General features: G+C 51.4%; 1 protein-coding gene and 1 pseudogene across 1 annotated transcript; both read left to right on the top strand.

Moving 5' to 3' along the window:
- Window positions 1–17279, top strand: part of LOC116937530 (septin-2-like) — a 56548-nt pseudogene that overhangs the window by 27682 nt on the left and 11587 nt on the right.
- Window positions 7274–11060, top strand: LOC142923259 (uncharacterized). Its single transcript, XM_076064284.1, has 2 exons — window positions 7274–10388; window positions 10492–11060. The coding sequence occupies exon 1, from the start codon at window positions 8196–8198 to the stop codon at window positions 9105–9107; it is 912 nt and encodes a 303-aa protein (XP_075920399.1). The 5' UTR covers window positions 7274–8195; the 3' UTR covers window positions 9108–10388; window positions 10492–11060.

Genomic DNA, 17279 nt, shown 5'->3' with positions numbered 1-17279 from the left:
GTGTGTGTGTAGGTGTGTGTAGTGTGTGTGTGTAGTGTGTGTAGTGTGTGTGTGTGTAGTGTGTGTGTGTAGGTGTGTGTGTGTAGGTGTGTGTGTAGTGTGTGTGTGTAGGTGTGTGTGTGTAGGTGTGTGTGTAGTGTGTGTGTGTAGTGTGTGTGTAGTGTGTAGTGTGTGTAGTGTGTGTGTGTAGGTGTGTGTGTGTAGGTGTGTGTAGTGTGTGTGTGTGTGTCTCGTGGACTACAGAGTGCACTGCTGCTTCTACTTTGTATCACCACACGGACACGGGTGACTACTCACGTGTGTGTGTAGTGTGTGTGTGTAGTGTGTAGGTGTGTGTGTGTGTGTGTAGTGTGTGTAGTGTGTGTGTGTGTGTAGTGTGTGTAGTGTGTGTGTGTAGGTGTGTGTAGTGTGTGTGTGTAGTGTGTGTAGGTGTGTGTGTGTAGTGTGTGTGTGTAGGTGTGTGTAGGTGTGTGTGTGTAGTGTGTGTGTGTAGTGTGTGTGTAGGTGTGTGTGTAGTGTGTGTAGTGTGTGTGTGTAGTGTGTGTGTGTTGGTGTGTGTGTAGGTGTGTGTGTGTAGTGTGTGTGTAGATGTGTGTAGTGTGTGTGTGTAGTGTGTGTGTGTAGTGTGTGTGTGTTGGTGTGTGTGTGTAGTGTGTGTGTAGTGTGTGTGTGTAGGTGTGTGTGTGTGTGTAGTGTGTGTAGTGTGTGTGTAGTGTGTGTGTAGTGTGTGTGTAGTGTGTGTGTGTAGGTGTGTGTGTGTAGGTGTGTGTGTAGTGTGTGTGTAGTGTGTGTGTGTAGGTGTGTGTAGTGTGTGTGTGTGTAGTGTGTGTGTGTGTAGTGTGTGTGTGTAGTGTGTGTGTAGTGTGTGTGTAGTGTGTGTAGTGTGTGTGTGTGTAGTGTGTGTGTGTAGTGTGTGTGTAGTGTGTGTGTAGGTGTGTGTAGTGTGTGTGTAGTGTGTGTGTGTGTAGTGTGTGTGTGTGTAGTGTGTGTGTAGTGTGTGTGTAGTGTGTGTGTGTAGGTGTGTGTGTGTGTGTGTAGTGTGTGTGTGTAGTGTGTGTGTAGTGTGTGTGTAGTGTGTGTGTAGTGTGTGTGTGTGTAGTGTGTGTGTGTAGTGTGTGTGTAGTGTGTGTGTAGGTGTGTGTAGTGTGTGTGTAGTGTGTGTGTGTGTAGTGTGTGTGTGTGTAGTGTGTGTGTGTAGTGTGTGTAGTGTGTGTGTGTAGTGTGTGTGTAGTGTGTGTGTAGTGTGTGTGTGTCTCGTGGACTACAGAGTGCACTGCTGCTTCTACTTTGTGTCACCACACGGACACGGGTGACTCTTTACACACTACTCACACACACACACTAGTCACGTGTGTGTGTGTAGTGTGTGTGTGTAGTGTGTGTGTGTAGGTGTGTGTGTGTAGGTGTGTGTGTAGTGTGTGTGTGTAGGTGTGTGTGTGTAGGTGTGTGTGTGTAGTGTGGTCAAGGCCTATGACCTGGTCAAGGCCTATGATACCATCAGTAGGCCTGGGCTCTGGGTTGTTCTTCGTGCTTTTGGAGTCCCTGACCCTCTGCTCACGATCATTAAGGACCTTCATGATGGTGAGCGGGCCCGGGTAAAACTACGTGGCCGGGAGTCAGAGCCATTCCCTGTACACCTTGGGGTGCGGCAGGGATGTCCTCTGGCTCCCACATTATTTAACATCTATTTTGACCACGTAGTTCGTGAAGCCTTCAATAGCTGTACCGGGGGAATCTCCATATGGTACAGATATAATGGGAGGCTAATCGATGCCCGGGTGCGGTCAAGGGATGGCTCCCTATTGCTCAACCACGTTATGTATGCTGATGATTTGGTAATAGCTGCTCAGTCAGAGGAGTTGGAGACGCTGCTGCTGAGACTGGAGCGTGCCACTAAGAGGTGGGGCCTTACCATCAGCCCCACCAAAACTAAGCACCTGCCTGGGTATTTTGTACCATCGGACACTCCACCCCCACAACTCCCAATCGGTGATGGGGCAGTTGTGGAGAGAGTGGAGAGTTTCCCATACTGTAGGTGTGTGTTCGTGGGTGTACGTGTGTAGGTATGTGTAGGTGTGTAGGTGTGTGTGTAGGTGTGTGTGTAGGTGAGTAGGTGTGTGTGTGTGTACGTGTGTAGGTGTGTGTGTACGTGTGTAGGTGTGTGTGTGTAGGTGTGTGTGTAGGTGAGTAGGTGTGTGTGTGTGTGTACGTGTGTAGGTGTGTGTGTACGTGTGTAGGTGTGTGTGTGTGTGTACGTGTGTAGGTGTCTGGGATGTTGAGTTCCTCAAAGCTCTGAGCTGCAAAGTGATGATGGTGGTGATGATGGTGGTAATGGTGGTGGTGGTGATGATGGTGGTGATGGTAATGGTGGTGGTGGTTGTGATGATCAGGTTAAAGCTACTGGATGTAGAGTTTCTCAAGGCTCTCAGCTGCAAAGTGAACGTGGTGGTGATGATTTTGATGGTGGTGATGGTGGTGGTGATAGTGGTGGTGGTGGTGGTGATGATGGTGGTGGTGGTAATGGTGGTGGTGGTGGTGGTGATGATGGTGATGATGGTAGTGATGATGGTGATGATGGTGGTGATGGTGATGATGGTAGTGATGGTGGTGATGATGTTGGTGGTGATCAGGTTAAAGCTACTGGACGTAGAGTTTCTCAAGGCTCTGAGCTGCAAAGTGAACGTGGTTCCGGTCATCGCCAAGGCCGACTCCCTCACCATGAAGGAGCGCGAGAGACTCAAGAAGAGGGTGAGTAGCGGGGGGAGGGGTGAGGAGGGGAGTTAAGAACGGGTGAGGAGGAGAGAGACAGGGGACCCCACCCCCGTATTTGTTTGTGTGTATGGGCGTGTGTCTGTGTGCGAGGGGCTGGTAACCCCTCCACCATCAATTAGTTACCACTAAACTACGACTAAAAAATATAACTAATAAGCTTGTGGCGGAGGCCCCGGGGGGCCAGGCGTCTATGACGTCTCCTGGCCAAACCCCATTTGGCGGAGCCAGGAGATTGAATCTCTACCCTCGGGGCTCCTCCAGAAACAACAAAAAGCCACTTCGTGTGGCCACGTGGAATGTTCGAACACTCACTGCGGAGGAGAGGCTGCCACTCCTCTGTCGGGAGCTGGACCGGTACCGCCTGTATCTCTGTGGCATTCAGGAGGTCTGGTGGACCGGTTCTGGCTCCTGCCACCATGAGGGGTGGACAGTCCTCTACTCGGGGCAGCAGACTGCCAAACAACACGGTGTGGCTCTTCTGAATAAAATAATGAAGGGGGCGTGGGAGCGTGGTGGTGAGGTGTGGGAAGCTGTAAGCCCCAGGCTACTTTGGGCTCGCCTTCCCATCAATCAGAGGCGAGGAGTGATGGTCGTGGTTACTTATGCCCCCACCAAAGACGAACATCCGTGGAGGGATGCAGGCAAGTCCGATGAGTCAGATGCCTTCTATGACCTCCTGTCACAGGTGCTGGCTAAAGTGGCCCCTCGGGATAGAGTCATCTTATTGGATGACTTCAATGCCCGAGTTGGTCATGATGCTGGCACCTGGTCTGGAGTGATTGGAAGGCATTGGTGAGATTAGCTCAATAACAACGGTAGGAGGCTGCTAGACGTTTGTGCAGCCCATGGGCTTGTAATTACCAACACATTCCAGCATCGGCGCATCCACACAACATCATGGATGCATGCCGGGTCCAAGCAAGAACATCTGCTGGACTACATAGTGACGGACCAGCGGATGCGAGCCCATGTCCTTGACACCAGGACCTACCGTGGAGCTGATCTGCCCTCTGACCATCGACTAGTCATCTGTAAGATGCGCCTGCCATTCTTCCACTCCGGTGGTGGTTGTACACCCAGGACCCCATTCAAACCTAAGGTGGCCTGGTCTCAACTAGCTGATGAAAGTTGCAAGCCGGGAGTCGGAGCCATTCCCTGTTCACCGTGGGGTGCGACAGGGATGTCCTCTGGCTCCAACATTATTTAACATCTATTTCGACCACGTAGTTCGTGAAGCCTTCAGTAGCTGTACCGGAGGAATTTCCATCTGGTACAGATACAATGGGAGGCTGGCAGTCAAGGGATGGCTCCCTATTGGTCAACCATGTTACGTATGCCGATGACCTGGTAATTGCTGCTCACTCAGAGGAGGAGTTGGAGACGCTGCTGCTGAAACTGGAGCGTGCTACTAAGAGATGGGGCCTTACCATCAGCCCTACAAAAACTAAGCACCTGCCTGGGTATTTTGTACCATCGGACACTCCACCCCCACAACTCCCAATCGGTGATGGGGCAGTTGTGGAGAGAGTGGAGAGTTTCCCATACCTGGGCAGTGTGCTTATGACTGGCTCCAGTTTAACAGCAGAGGTCTCACTCCGAATCAGTCGAGCGGCAATATCTTTTCATCGGTTGCATAACGCTGTGTGGAACCTACCTGGTCTGTCGCTCCGCACTATGCTTCAGGTCTTCTCGGCCACGGTCATTCCCTCCCTTCTCTACGCTTGCGAAACGTGGACCCCCCTAATGGAACATCTTCGCCGGTTAGAAACATTTAGGCTGGCCTGCCTACGATCCATCCTGGGTTTAACCAGACTGGATTGTGTGAGGAGCTCACAAATCCTTGAAAGATCTGGGCAGGGTCCCATCGGTGAGCTCCTCCGGCAGGCAAGGCTGCGATGGCTGGGTCATGTAGCCCGCATGCCCAGCCACCGCATGCCGAAACAGCTTTTGTTTGGCCGGATTGAGGGGGCTAAGCGGGCGTGGCACGGGCTAGAGAAGAGATGGAGTGATGTGGTACAGGAGGACGTGGAGCTGAGTGGACTTGACGATGACTGGTACCAGCGGTGTCAAGATCGGCCTCTGTGGAGGAGGCTCGTGAAGGATGCTACTGGGCAGTTGGAGGCAGTCGCCCTCCAACAACAACGGAGGACGGAGGAGCGACGCTCAGAACAACGAGCGGAGCGCCGGGTGGCTAAAGCACAGCAGGTTGGCACAGTAGGGGGCACAGGTGGTGCATCAGCCAGTCATCTCAGTCAGTCGACCCGTGGCACCTGGGTCTGCCCCGTGACCTCCTGCCAGCGGGCGTTCGACACTTCACGTGGCCTCAGGGTGCACATAGCCTGGCACAAGCGTCGTGGTGACGTCACCGCCACTTAGTGGCGAATGGCGGTTGTTGTTGTTGTTGTTGTCTCTGTGTGTCTGTATGTGTGTGTCTCTGTGTGTGTGTCACTGTGTGTGTGTCACTTCAATAGCTGTACCGGGGGAATCTCCATATGGTACAGATATAATGGGAGGCTAATCGATGCCCGGGTGCGGTCAAGGGATGGCTCCCTATTGCTCAACCACGTTATGTATGCTGATGATTTGGTAATAGCTGCTCAGTCAGAGGAGGAGTTGGAGACGCTGCTGCTGAGACTGGAGCGTGCCACTAAGAGGTGGGGCCTTACCATCAGCCCCACCAAAACTAAGCACCTGCCTGGGTATTTTGTACCATTGGACACTCCACCCCCACAACTCCCAATCGGTGATGGGGCAGTTGTGGAGAGAGTGGAGAGTTTCCCATACCTGGGCAGTGTGCTTATGACTGGCTCCAGTTTAACAGCAGAGGTCTCACTCCGAATCAGTCGAGCGGCAATATCTTTTCATCAGTTGCGTAATGTTGTGTGGAAGCTACCTGGTCTGTCGCTCCGCACTAAGCTTCAGGTCTTCTCGGCCACGGTCATTCCCTCCCTTCTCTACGCTTGCGAAACGTGGACCCCCCTAATGGAACATCTTCGCCGGTTAGAAACATTTAGGCTGGCCTGCCTACGATCCATCCTGGGTTTAACCAGACTGGATTGTGTGAGGAGCTCACAAATCCTTGAAAGATCTGGGCAGGGTCCCATCGGTGAGCTCCTCCGGCAGGCAAGGCTGCGATGGCTGGGTCATGTAGCCCGCATGCCCAGCCACCGCATGCCGAAACAACTTTTGTTCGGCCGGATTGAGGGGGCTAAGCGGGCGTGGCACGGGCTAGAGAAGAGATGGAGTGATGTGGTACAGGAGGACGTGGAGCTGAGTGGACTTGCCGATGACTGGTACCAGCGGTGTCAAGATCGGCCTCTGTGGAGGAGGCTCGTGAAGGATGCTACTGGGCAGTTGGAGGTAGTCGCCCTCCAACAACAACGGAGGGCGGAGGAGCGACGCTCAGAACAACGAGCGGAGCGCCGGGTGGCTAAAGCACAGCAGGTTGGCACAGTAGGGGGCACAGGTGGTGCATCAGCCAGTCATCTCAGTCAGTCGACCCGTGGCACCTGGGTCTGCCCCGTGACCTCCTGCCAGCGGGCGTTCGACACTTCACGTGGCCTCAGGGTGCACATAGCCTGGCACAAGCGTCGTGGTGACGTCACCGCCACTTAGTGGCGAATGGCGGTTGTTGTTGTGTCACTGTGTGTGTGTGTCTGTGTGTGTGTCTCTGTGTGTGTGTCACTGTGTGTGTCTCTGTGTGTCTGTGTGTGTGTGTCTCTGTGTGTGTGTCACTGTGTGTGTCACTGTGTGTGTCTCTGTGTCTCTGTGTGTGTCTCTGTGTGTGTGTGTCTGTGTGTGTGTCTCTGTGTGTGTCACTGTGTCTCTGTGTCTGTGTGTCACTGTGTGTGTCACTGTGTGTCTGTGTGTGTCTCTGTGTTTCTGTGTGTGTGTCTGTGTGTATGTGTCTCTCTGTGTGTGTGTGTCACTGTGTGTGTGTCTCTGTGTCTTTGTGTGTGTCTCTGTGTCTTTGTGTGTCTCTGTGTGTGTGTCACTGTGTGTGTCACTGTGTGTGTCTCTGTGTCTCTGTGTGTGTGTGTCACTGTGTGTGTGTGTCACTGTGTGTCTCTGTGTGTGTCACTGTGTGTGTGTCACTGTGTGTGTGTCTCTGTGTGTCTGTGTGTGTGTGTCTCTGTGTGTGTGTCACTGTATGTGTCACTGTGTGTGTCTCTGTGTGTGTGTGTCTGTGTGTGTGTCTGTGTGTGTGTAGGTGATGAAGGAGATGGAGGATCACGGCATCAAGATCTATCAGCTGCCTGACGCGGAGTCGGACGAGGAGGAGGCCTTCAGGGAGCAGCTCCGCCTCGTTAAGGTAGCCCCAGTAGCATCATCATCATCATCAGTATCATCATCACTAGTAGCGTCATCATCATCATCAGTATCATCATCACTAGTAGCATCATCATCAGTATCATCATCACTAGTAGCATCATCATCAGTATCATCATCACTAGTAGTATCATCATCATCATCAGTATCATCATCACTAGTAGCATCATCATCGTAGCATCATCATCAGCATCAGTATCATCATCACTGGTAGCATCATCATCATCAGTATCATCATCATCATCATTAGTAGCATCATCATCATCAGTATCATCACTAGTAGCATCATCATCACTAGTAGCATCATCAGCATCATCATCATCACTAGTAGCATCATCAGTATCATCATCACTAGTAGCATCATCAGCATCATCATCATCACTAGTAGCATCATCAGTATCATCATCACTAGTAGCATCATCATCAGTATCATCATCATCATCAGTATCATCATCATCACTAGTAGCATCATCATCAGTATCATCATCATCATCACTAGTAGCATCATCACTAGTAGCATCATCACTAGTAGCATCATCAGTATCATCATCATCACTAGTAGCATCATCACTATTAGCATCATCATCAGCAGTAGCATCATCAGTATCATCATCATCACTAGTAGCATCATCACTAGTAGCATCATCAGTATCATCATCACTAGTAGCATCATCATCAGCAGTAGCATCATCATCATCAGTATCATCATCAGCATCATCATCATTACTAGTAGCATCAGCATCATCAGTATCATCAGTAGCATCATCATCACTAGTAGCATCATCATCACTACTAGCATCATAATCATAATCAGCATCACTAGTAGCATCATCATCATCACTAGTAGCATCATCATCACTTGTAGCATCATCAGCATCATCATTAGCAGTAGCATCATCATCAGCAGTAGCATCATCAGCATCATCATCATCATCAGCAGCAGCAGTAGCATCATCATCACTAGTAGCATCATCAGCATCATCATCAGCAGTAGCATCATCATCAATAGTAGCATCATCAGCATCATCATCATCAGTAGCATCATCATCACTAGTAGCATCATCAGCAGTAGCATCATCATCACTAGTAGCATAATGAGCATCATCAGCAGCAGTAGCATCATCATCACTAGTAGCATCATCAGCATCATCATCAGCAGTAGCATCATCATCACTAGTAGCATCATCAGCATCATCAGCAGCAGTAGCATCATCATCACTAGTAGCATCATCATCTTCACTAGTAGCATCATCAGCAGCAGTAGCATCATCATCACTAGTAGCATCATCATCATCATCACTAGTAGCATCATCATCATCATCACTAGTAGCATCATCATCATCAGCAGTAGCATCATCATCACTAGTAGCATCATCATCATCACTAGTAGCATCATCATCATCATCACTAGTAGCATCGTCATCACTAGTAGCATCGTCAGCATCATCATCAGCAGTAGCATCATCATCACTAGTAGCATCATCAGCATCGTCAGCATCATCATCATCAGCAGTAGCATCACCATCACTAGTAGCATCATCAGCATCATCAGCAGTAGCATCATCAGCAGCAGTAGCATCATCATCACTAGTAGCATCGTCAGCATCATCAGCAGCAGTACCATCATCATCATCACTAGTAGCATCATCAGCAGTAGCATCATCATCAGCAGTAGCATCATCATCACTAGTAGCCTCATCAGCATCATCATCAGCAGTAGCATCAGCAGCAGCAGTAGCATCATCATCACTAGTAGCATCATCAGCATCATCAGCAGTAGCATCATCAGCATCATCAGCAGTAGCATCATCAGCATCATCAGCAGTAGCATCATCGTCAGCAGTAGCATCATCGTCAGCAGTAGCATCATCATCAGCAGTAGCATCATCAGCAGTAGCATCATCGTCAGCAGTAGCATCATCATCAGCAGTAGCATCATCATCAGCAGTAGCATCATCATCAGCAGTAGCAGCAGTAACAGCAGCAGCATCATCAGTGGTAAATGAGTGGTGAGCATGTGGTGAGTGTGTGGTGAGCAGGAGAGCGTGGTGAGTGTGTGGTGAGCGTGTGGTGAGTGTGTGGTGAGCGTGGTGAGTGAGTGGTGAGTGAGTGGTGAGTGAGTGGTGAGCACGAGAGCGTGGTGAGTGTGTGGTGAGTGTGTGGTGAGTGAGTGGTGAGTATGTGGTGAGCGTGTGGTGAGCAGGATAGCGTGGTGAGTGAGTGGTGAGTGTGGTAAGTGAGTGGTGAGTGAGTGGTGAGTGTGTGGTGAGCAGGAGAGCGTGGTGAGTGAGTGGTGAGTGTGGTGAGTGAGTGGTGAGTATGTGGTGAGCGTGTGGTGAGCAGGATAGCGTGGTGAGTGAGTGGTGAGTGTGGTGAGTGAGTGGTGAGTGAGTGGTGAGTGTGTGGTGAGCAGGAGAGCGTGGTGAGTGAGTGGTGAGTGAGTTTGTGGAGAGTGAATGGTGAGTGAGTAGTGAGTGGTGAGTGAGTGAGTGGTGAGTGAGTGGTGAGTGTGGTGAGTGAGTGGTGAGTGTGTGGTGAGCAGGAGAGCGTGGTGAGTGAGTGGTGAGTGTGGTGAGTGTGGTGAGTGAGTGGTGAGTGTGTGGTGAGCAGGATAGCGTGGTGAGTGAGTGGTGAGTGTGGTGAGTGAGTGGTGAGTGAGTGGTGAGTGTGTGGTGAGCAGGAGAGCGTGGTGAGTGAGTGGTGAGTGAGTTTGTGGAGAGTGAGTGGTGAGTGAGTAGTGAGTGGTGAGTGTGGTGAGTGAGTGGTGAGTGTGTGGTGAGCAGGAGAGCGTGGTGAGTGAGTGGTGAGTGTGGTGAGTGAGTGGTGAGTGAGTGGTGAGTGTGTGGTGAGCAGGAGAGCGTGGTGAGTGAGTGGTGAGTGAGTTTGTGGAGAGTGAATGGTGAGTGAGTAGTGAGTGGTGAGTGAGTGGTGAGTGAGTGGTGAGTGTGGTGAGTGAGTGGTGAGTATGTGGTGAGCGTGTGGTGAGCAGGATAGCGTGGTGAGTGAGTGGTGAGTGTGGTGAGTGAGTGGTGAGTGTGTGGTGAGCAGGAGAGCGTGGTGAGTGAGTGGTGAGTGTGGTGAGTGTGGTGAGTGAGTGGTGAGTGTGTGGTGAGCAGGAGAGCGTGGTGAGTGAGTGGTGAGTGTGGTGAGTGAGTGGTGAGTGAGTGGTGAGTGTGTGGTGAGCAGGATAGCGTGGTGAGTGAGTGGTGAGTGAGTGGTGAGTGAGTGGTGAGTGTGTGGTGAGCAGGAGAGCGTGGTGAGTGAGTGGTGAGTGTGGTGAGTGAGTGGTGAGTGAGTGGTGAGTGTGTGGTGAGCAGGAGAGCGTGGTGAGTGAGTGGTGAGTGAGTTTGTGGAGAGTGAATGGTGAGTGAGTAGTGAGTGGTGAGTGAGTGGTGAGTGAGTGGTGAGTGAGTGGTGAGTGTGGTGAGTGAGTGGTGAGTGTGTGGTGAGCAGGAGAGCGTGGTGAGTGAGTGGTGAGTGAGTTTGTGGAGAGTGAATGGTGAGTGAGTAGTGAGTGGTGAGTGAGTGAGTGGTGAGTGAGTGGTGAGTGTGGTGAGTGAGTGGTGAGTGTGTGGTGAGCAGGAGAGCGTGGTGAGTGAGTGGTGAGTGTGGTGAGTGTGGTGAGTGAGTGGTGAGTGTGTGGTGAGCAGGAGAGCGTGGTGAGTGAGTGGTGAGTGTGGTGAGTGTGGTGAGTGAGTGGTGAGTGTGTGGTGAGCAGGAGAGCGTGGTGAGTGAGTGGTGAGTGTGGTGAGTGAGTGGTGAGTGAGTGGTGAGTGTGTGGTGAGCAGGAGAGCGTGGTGAGTGAGTGGTGAGTGTGGTGAGTGAGTGGTGAGTGTGTGGTGAGCAGGATAGCGTGGTGAGTGAGTGGTGAGTGTGGTGAGTGAGTGGTGAGTGTGTGGTGAGCAGGATAGCGTGGTGAGTGAGTGGTGAGTGTGGTGAGTGAGTGGTGAGTGTGTGGTGAGCAGGAGAGCGTGCCGTTCGCCGTGGTGGGCTCCACGTGTCTGTGCGAGGTGAGGGGAGGACGGAAAGTTCGCGGGCCGCCTCTACCCCTGGGGAGTCGTGGAGGTGGAGAACGCAGAACATAACGACTTCCTGAAGCTTCGCACCATGCTGGTGTACGCTCACCACTCACCACTCGCTCACCACTCACTCACCACTCACTCACCACTCACTCACCACTCACCACTCACTCACCACTCACTCACCACGCTCTCCTGCTCACCACACACTCACCACACACCACTCACTCACTCATTCATTCACTCACTCACCACTCACTCACCACTCACCACTCACTCACCACTCACTCACCACTCACTCACCACTCACTCACCACTCACTCACCACTCACTCACCACTCACTCACCCACTTACTCACTCACCACTCACTCATTCATGCATTCAATCACCACTCACTCACTCACTCACCACTCACCACTTACACACTCACTCACCACTCACTGACCACTCACTCATTCATTCACTCGCTCACCACTCACTCACCACTCACTCACCACTCACTCATCAATCACCACTCACTCACCACTCACTCAACACTCACTCAACACTCACTCACCACTCACTCACCACTAACTCACCACTCACCACTCACTCACTCACCACTCACTCACCACTCACTCACCAATCACCACTCACTCACCACTCACTCATTCACTCACTCACCACTCACTCACCACTCACTCACCACTCACTCACTTACTCACTCATTCATTCACCACTCACTCACTCACCACTCACTCACCACTCACTCACCACTCACTCATTCATTCACTCACTCACCACTCACTCACCACTCACTCACCACTCACTCACCACTCACTCACCCACTTACTCACTCACCACTCACTCATTCATGCATTCAATCACCACTCACTCACTCACCACTCACCACTTACACACTCACTCACCACTCACTGACCACTCACTCATTCATTCACTCACCACTCACTCACCATTCACTCACCACTCACTCACCAATCACCACTCACTCACCACTCAATCACTCACTCACTTACTCACTCATTTATTCACTCGCTCACCACTCACTCACCACTCACTCACCACTCACTCATCAATCACCACTCACTCACCACTCACTCAACACTCACTCAACACTCACTCACCACTCACTCACCACTAACTCACCACTCACCACTCACTCACTCACCACTCACTCACCACTCACTCACCACTCACTCACCAATCACCACTCACTCACCACTCACTCACTCACTCACTTACTCACTCATTCATTCACTCGCTCACCACTCACTCACCACTCACTCACCACTCACTCATCAATCACCACTCACTCACCACTCACTCAACACTCACTCAACACTCACTCACCACTCACTCACCACTAACTCACCACTCACCACTCACTCACTCACCACTCACTCACCACTCACTCACCACTCACTCACCAATCACCACTCACTCACCACTCACTCATTCACTCACTCACCACTCACTCACCACTCACTCACCACTCACTCACTTACTCACTCATTCATTCACCACTCACTCACTCACCACTCACTCACCACTCACTCATTCATTCACTCACTCACCACTCACTCACCACTCACTCACCACTTACACACTCACTCACCACTCACTGACCACTCACTCATTCATTCATTCACTCACCACTCACTCACCACTCACTCACCACTCACTCACCACTCACTCACTCACTCATTCATTCACTCACCACTCACTCACTCACCACTCACTCACTTACTCACTCATTCATTCACCACTCACTCACCCACTTACTCACCCACTTACTCAGAACTCACCACTCACTCACCACTCACTTACTCATTCATTCACCACTCACTCACTCACCACTCACTCACCACTCACTCACCACTCACTCACCACTCATTCACCCACTTACTCACTCACCACTCATTCATTCATTCAATCACCGCTCACTCACTCACCACTCACTCACCACTTACACACTCACTCACCACTCACTCACCACTCACTAACCACATACTCACCACTCACCACTCGCTCACCACTCACTCACCACTCACTCACCACTCACTCATTCATTCATTCACTCACCACTCACTCACCACATACTCACCACTCACCACTCACTCACTCACCACTAACTCACCACTCACTCACCACTCACTCACTCACCACTCACTCACTCACCACTCACCACTCACTCACCACTCATTCATTCACTCACCACTCATTCATTCACTCACCACTCACTCACCACTCACTCACCACATACTCACAACTCACTCACCACTCACTCACCACTCATTCATTCACTCACCACTCACTCACTCACCACTCACTCACCACACACTCACCACTCACTCACCACTCACTCACTCACCACTCACTCACCACTCACTCACCACTCACTCAACACTCACTCACTCACCACTAACTCACCAGTCACTCACCACTCACCACTCACTCACTCAACACTCACTCACTCACCACTCACTCACCACTAACTCACCACTCACTCACCACTCACTCACTCACCACTCACTCACCACTCACTCACCACTCACTCAACACTCACTCACTCACTCACCACTCACTCACCACTAACTCACCACTCACTCACTCACTCACCACTCACTCACCACACACTCACCACTCACCATTCACTCACTCACCACTCACTCACCACTCACTCACCACTCACTCACCACACACTCACTCACTCACCACTCACTCACCACTCACTCACCACTCACCTCACCACACCACTCACCACACACTCACTCACCACTCACTTCCACTCACCACTCACTCACCACTCACTCACTCCTCACTCACTCACCACTCACTCACCACTCATTCATTCACTCACCACTCACCACTCACTCACCAATCACTCACCACATACTCACAACTCACTCACCACTCACTCACCACTCATTCATTCACTCACCACTCACAACTCACTCACTCACCACTCACTCACCACACACTCACCACTCACTCACCACTCACTCACCACTAACTCACCAGTCACTCACCACTCACCACTCACTCACTCACCACTCACTCAACACTCACTCACTCACCACTCACTCACCACTAACTCACCACTCACCACTCACATCACTCACCACTAACTCACCACTCACTCAACACTCCACTCACTCACCACTAACTCACCACTCACTCACTCACCACTCACTCACCACTCACTCACCACACACTCACCACTCACCATTCACTCACTCACCACTCACTCACCACTCACTCACCACTCACCACTCACTCACTCACCACTCACTCACCACACACTCACTCACTCACCACTCACTCACCACTCACTCACCACACACTCACAACACACTCACTCACCACTCACTCACTCACCACTCACTCACCACTCACTCACCACTCACTCACCACTCACCACACACTCACTCACCACTCACTCACTCACCACTCACTCACCACTCACTCACTCACCACTCACTCACCACTCACCACACACTCACTCACCACTCACTCACCACTCACCACACACTCACTCACCACTCACTCACCACTCACTCCTCACTCACTCACCACTCACCACTCCCTCACTCACTCAACACTCACTCACCATGCTGGTGTACACTCACCACTCACCACTCAATCACCACTCACTCACCACTCACCACTCACTCATTCATTCACTCACCACTCACTCACCACTCACCACTCACTCACCACTCACCACTCACCACTCACTCACCAGTCACTCACCACTCACTTTCACTCACCACTCACTCACTCACCACTCACTCACCACACACTCACTCACCACTCACTCGCCACTCACTCACCACTCACTCACCCACTTACTCACTCACCACTCACTCATTCATTCACTCACTCACCACTCACTCACCACTCACTCACCACTTACACACTCACTCACCACTCACTGACCACTCACTCATTCATTCACTCACCACTCACTCACCACTCACTCACCACTCACTCACCACTCACTCACCACTCACTCACTCATTCATTCACTCACCACTCACTCATTCATTCACCACTCACTCACCCACTTACTCACCCACTTACTCAGAACTCACCACTCACTCACCACTCACTTACTCATTCATTCACCACTCACTCACTCACTCACCACTCACTCACCACTCACTCACCACTCACTCACCACTCACTCACCCACTTACTCACTCACCACTCACTCATTCATTCATTCAATCACCACTCACTCACTCACCACTCACTCATCACTTACACACTCACTCACCACTCACTCACCACTCACTAACCACATACTCACCACTCACCACTCGCTCACCACTCACTCACCACTCCACTCATTCATTCATTCACTCACCACTCACTCACCACATACTCACCACTCACTCACTCACCACTAACTCACCACTCACTCACCACTCACCACTCACTCACTCACCACTCACTCACTCACCACTCACTCACCACTCACTCACCACTCATTCATTCACTCACCACTCACTCACCACTCACTCACCACATACTCACAACTCACTCACCACTCACTCACCACTCATTCATTCACTCACCACTCACTCACCACTCACTCACCACACACTCACCACTCACTCACCACTCACTCACTCACCACTCACTCACCACTCACTCACCACTCACTCAACACTCACTCACTCACCACTAACTCACCAGTCACTCACCACTCACCACTCACTCACTCAACACTCACTCACTCACCACTCACTCACCACTAACTCACCACTCACTCACCACTCACTCACTCACCACTCACTCACCACTCACTCACCACTCACTCAACACTCACCACTAACTCACCACTCACTCACTCACTCACCACTCACTCACCACTCACCACTCACTCACCACACACTCACCACTCACCATTCACTCACTCACCACTCACTCACTCACCACTCACTCACCACTCACTCACCACACACCACACACTCACTCACCACTCACTCACCACTCACTCACTCCTCACTCACTCACCACTCACTCACCACTCATTCATTCACTCACCACTCACCACTCACTCACCAATCACTCACCACATACTCACAACTCACTCACCACTCACTCACCACTCATTCACTCACCACTCACCACTCACTCACTCACCACTCACTCACCACACACTCACCACTCACTCACCACTCACTCACCACTAACTCACCAGTCACTCACCACTCACTCACTCACCACTCACTCAACACTCACTCACTCACCACTCACTCACCACTAACTCACCACTCACTCACCACTCACCACTCACTCACTCACCACTCACTCACCACTCACTCACCACTAACTCACTCACTCACCACTCACTCACCACTCACTCACTCACCACACACTCACCACTCACTCACCACTCACTCACCACACACTCACCACTCACCATTCACTCACTCACCACTCACTCACCACTCACTCACCACTCACCACTCACTCACCACACACTCACTCACTCACCACTCACTCACCACTCACTCACCACTCACCACACACTCACAACACACTCACTCACCACTCACTCACTCACCACTCACTCACTTACTCACCACTCACTCACCACTCACCACACACTCACTCACCACTCACTCACTCACCACTCACTCACCACTCACTCACTCACTCACCACTCACTCACCACTCACCACACACTCACTCACCACTCACTCACCACTCACCACACACTCACTCACCACTCACTCACCACTCACTCCTCACTCACTCACCACTCACTCACCACTCACTCACTCACCACTCACTCACCATGCTGGTGTACACTCACCACTCACCACTCAATCACCACTCACTCACCACTCACTCATTCATTCACTCACACTCACGGAATCACCATCTTCACCACTCACTCACCACTCACTCACATCCACTCACTCACCACTCACTCTTCACTCACCATCACTCACTCACACCACTCACTCACCACTCACTCACCACTCACCACTCACTCACTCACTCACTCACCACTCACTCACCACCACTCACTCACCACTCACTCACCACTCACCACTCACTCACCACACACTCACCACACACTCACTTACCACTCACTCACTCACTCACCACTCACTCACCACACTCACCACACACTCACCACA

This window comes from Petromyzon marinus, unplaced genomic scaffold (genome assembly GCF_048934315.1).
Source record: "Petromyzon marinus isolate PM22_M1 ecotype Great Lakes invasive population unplaced genomic scaffold, UKy_Petmar_22M1.pri1.0 PM_Scaffold_37, whole genome shotgun sequence".
Classification (NCBI taxonomy): domain Eukaryota; kingdom Metazoa; phylum Chordata; class Hyperoartia; order Petromyzontiformes; family Petromyzontidae; genus Petromyzon; species Petromyzon marinus.
Note: the sequence above shows the minus strand (reverse complement) of the source record. Positions and strands in the feature narration are given on the sequence as shown.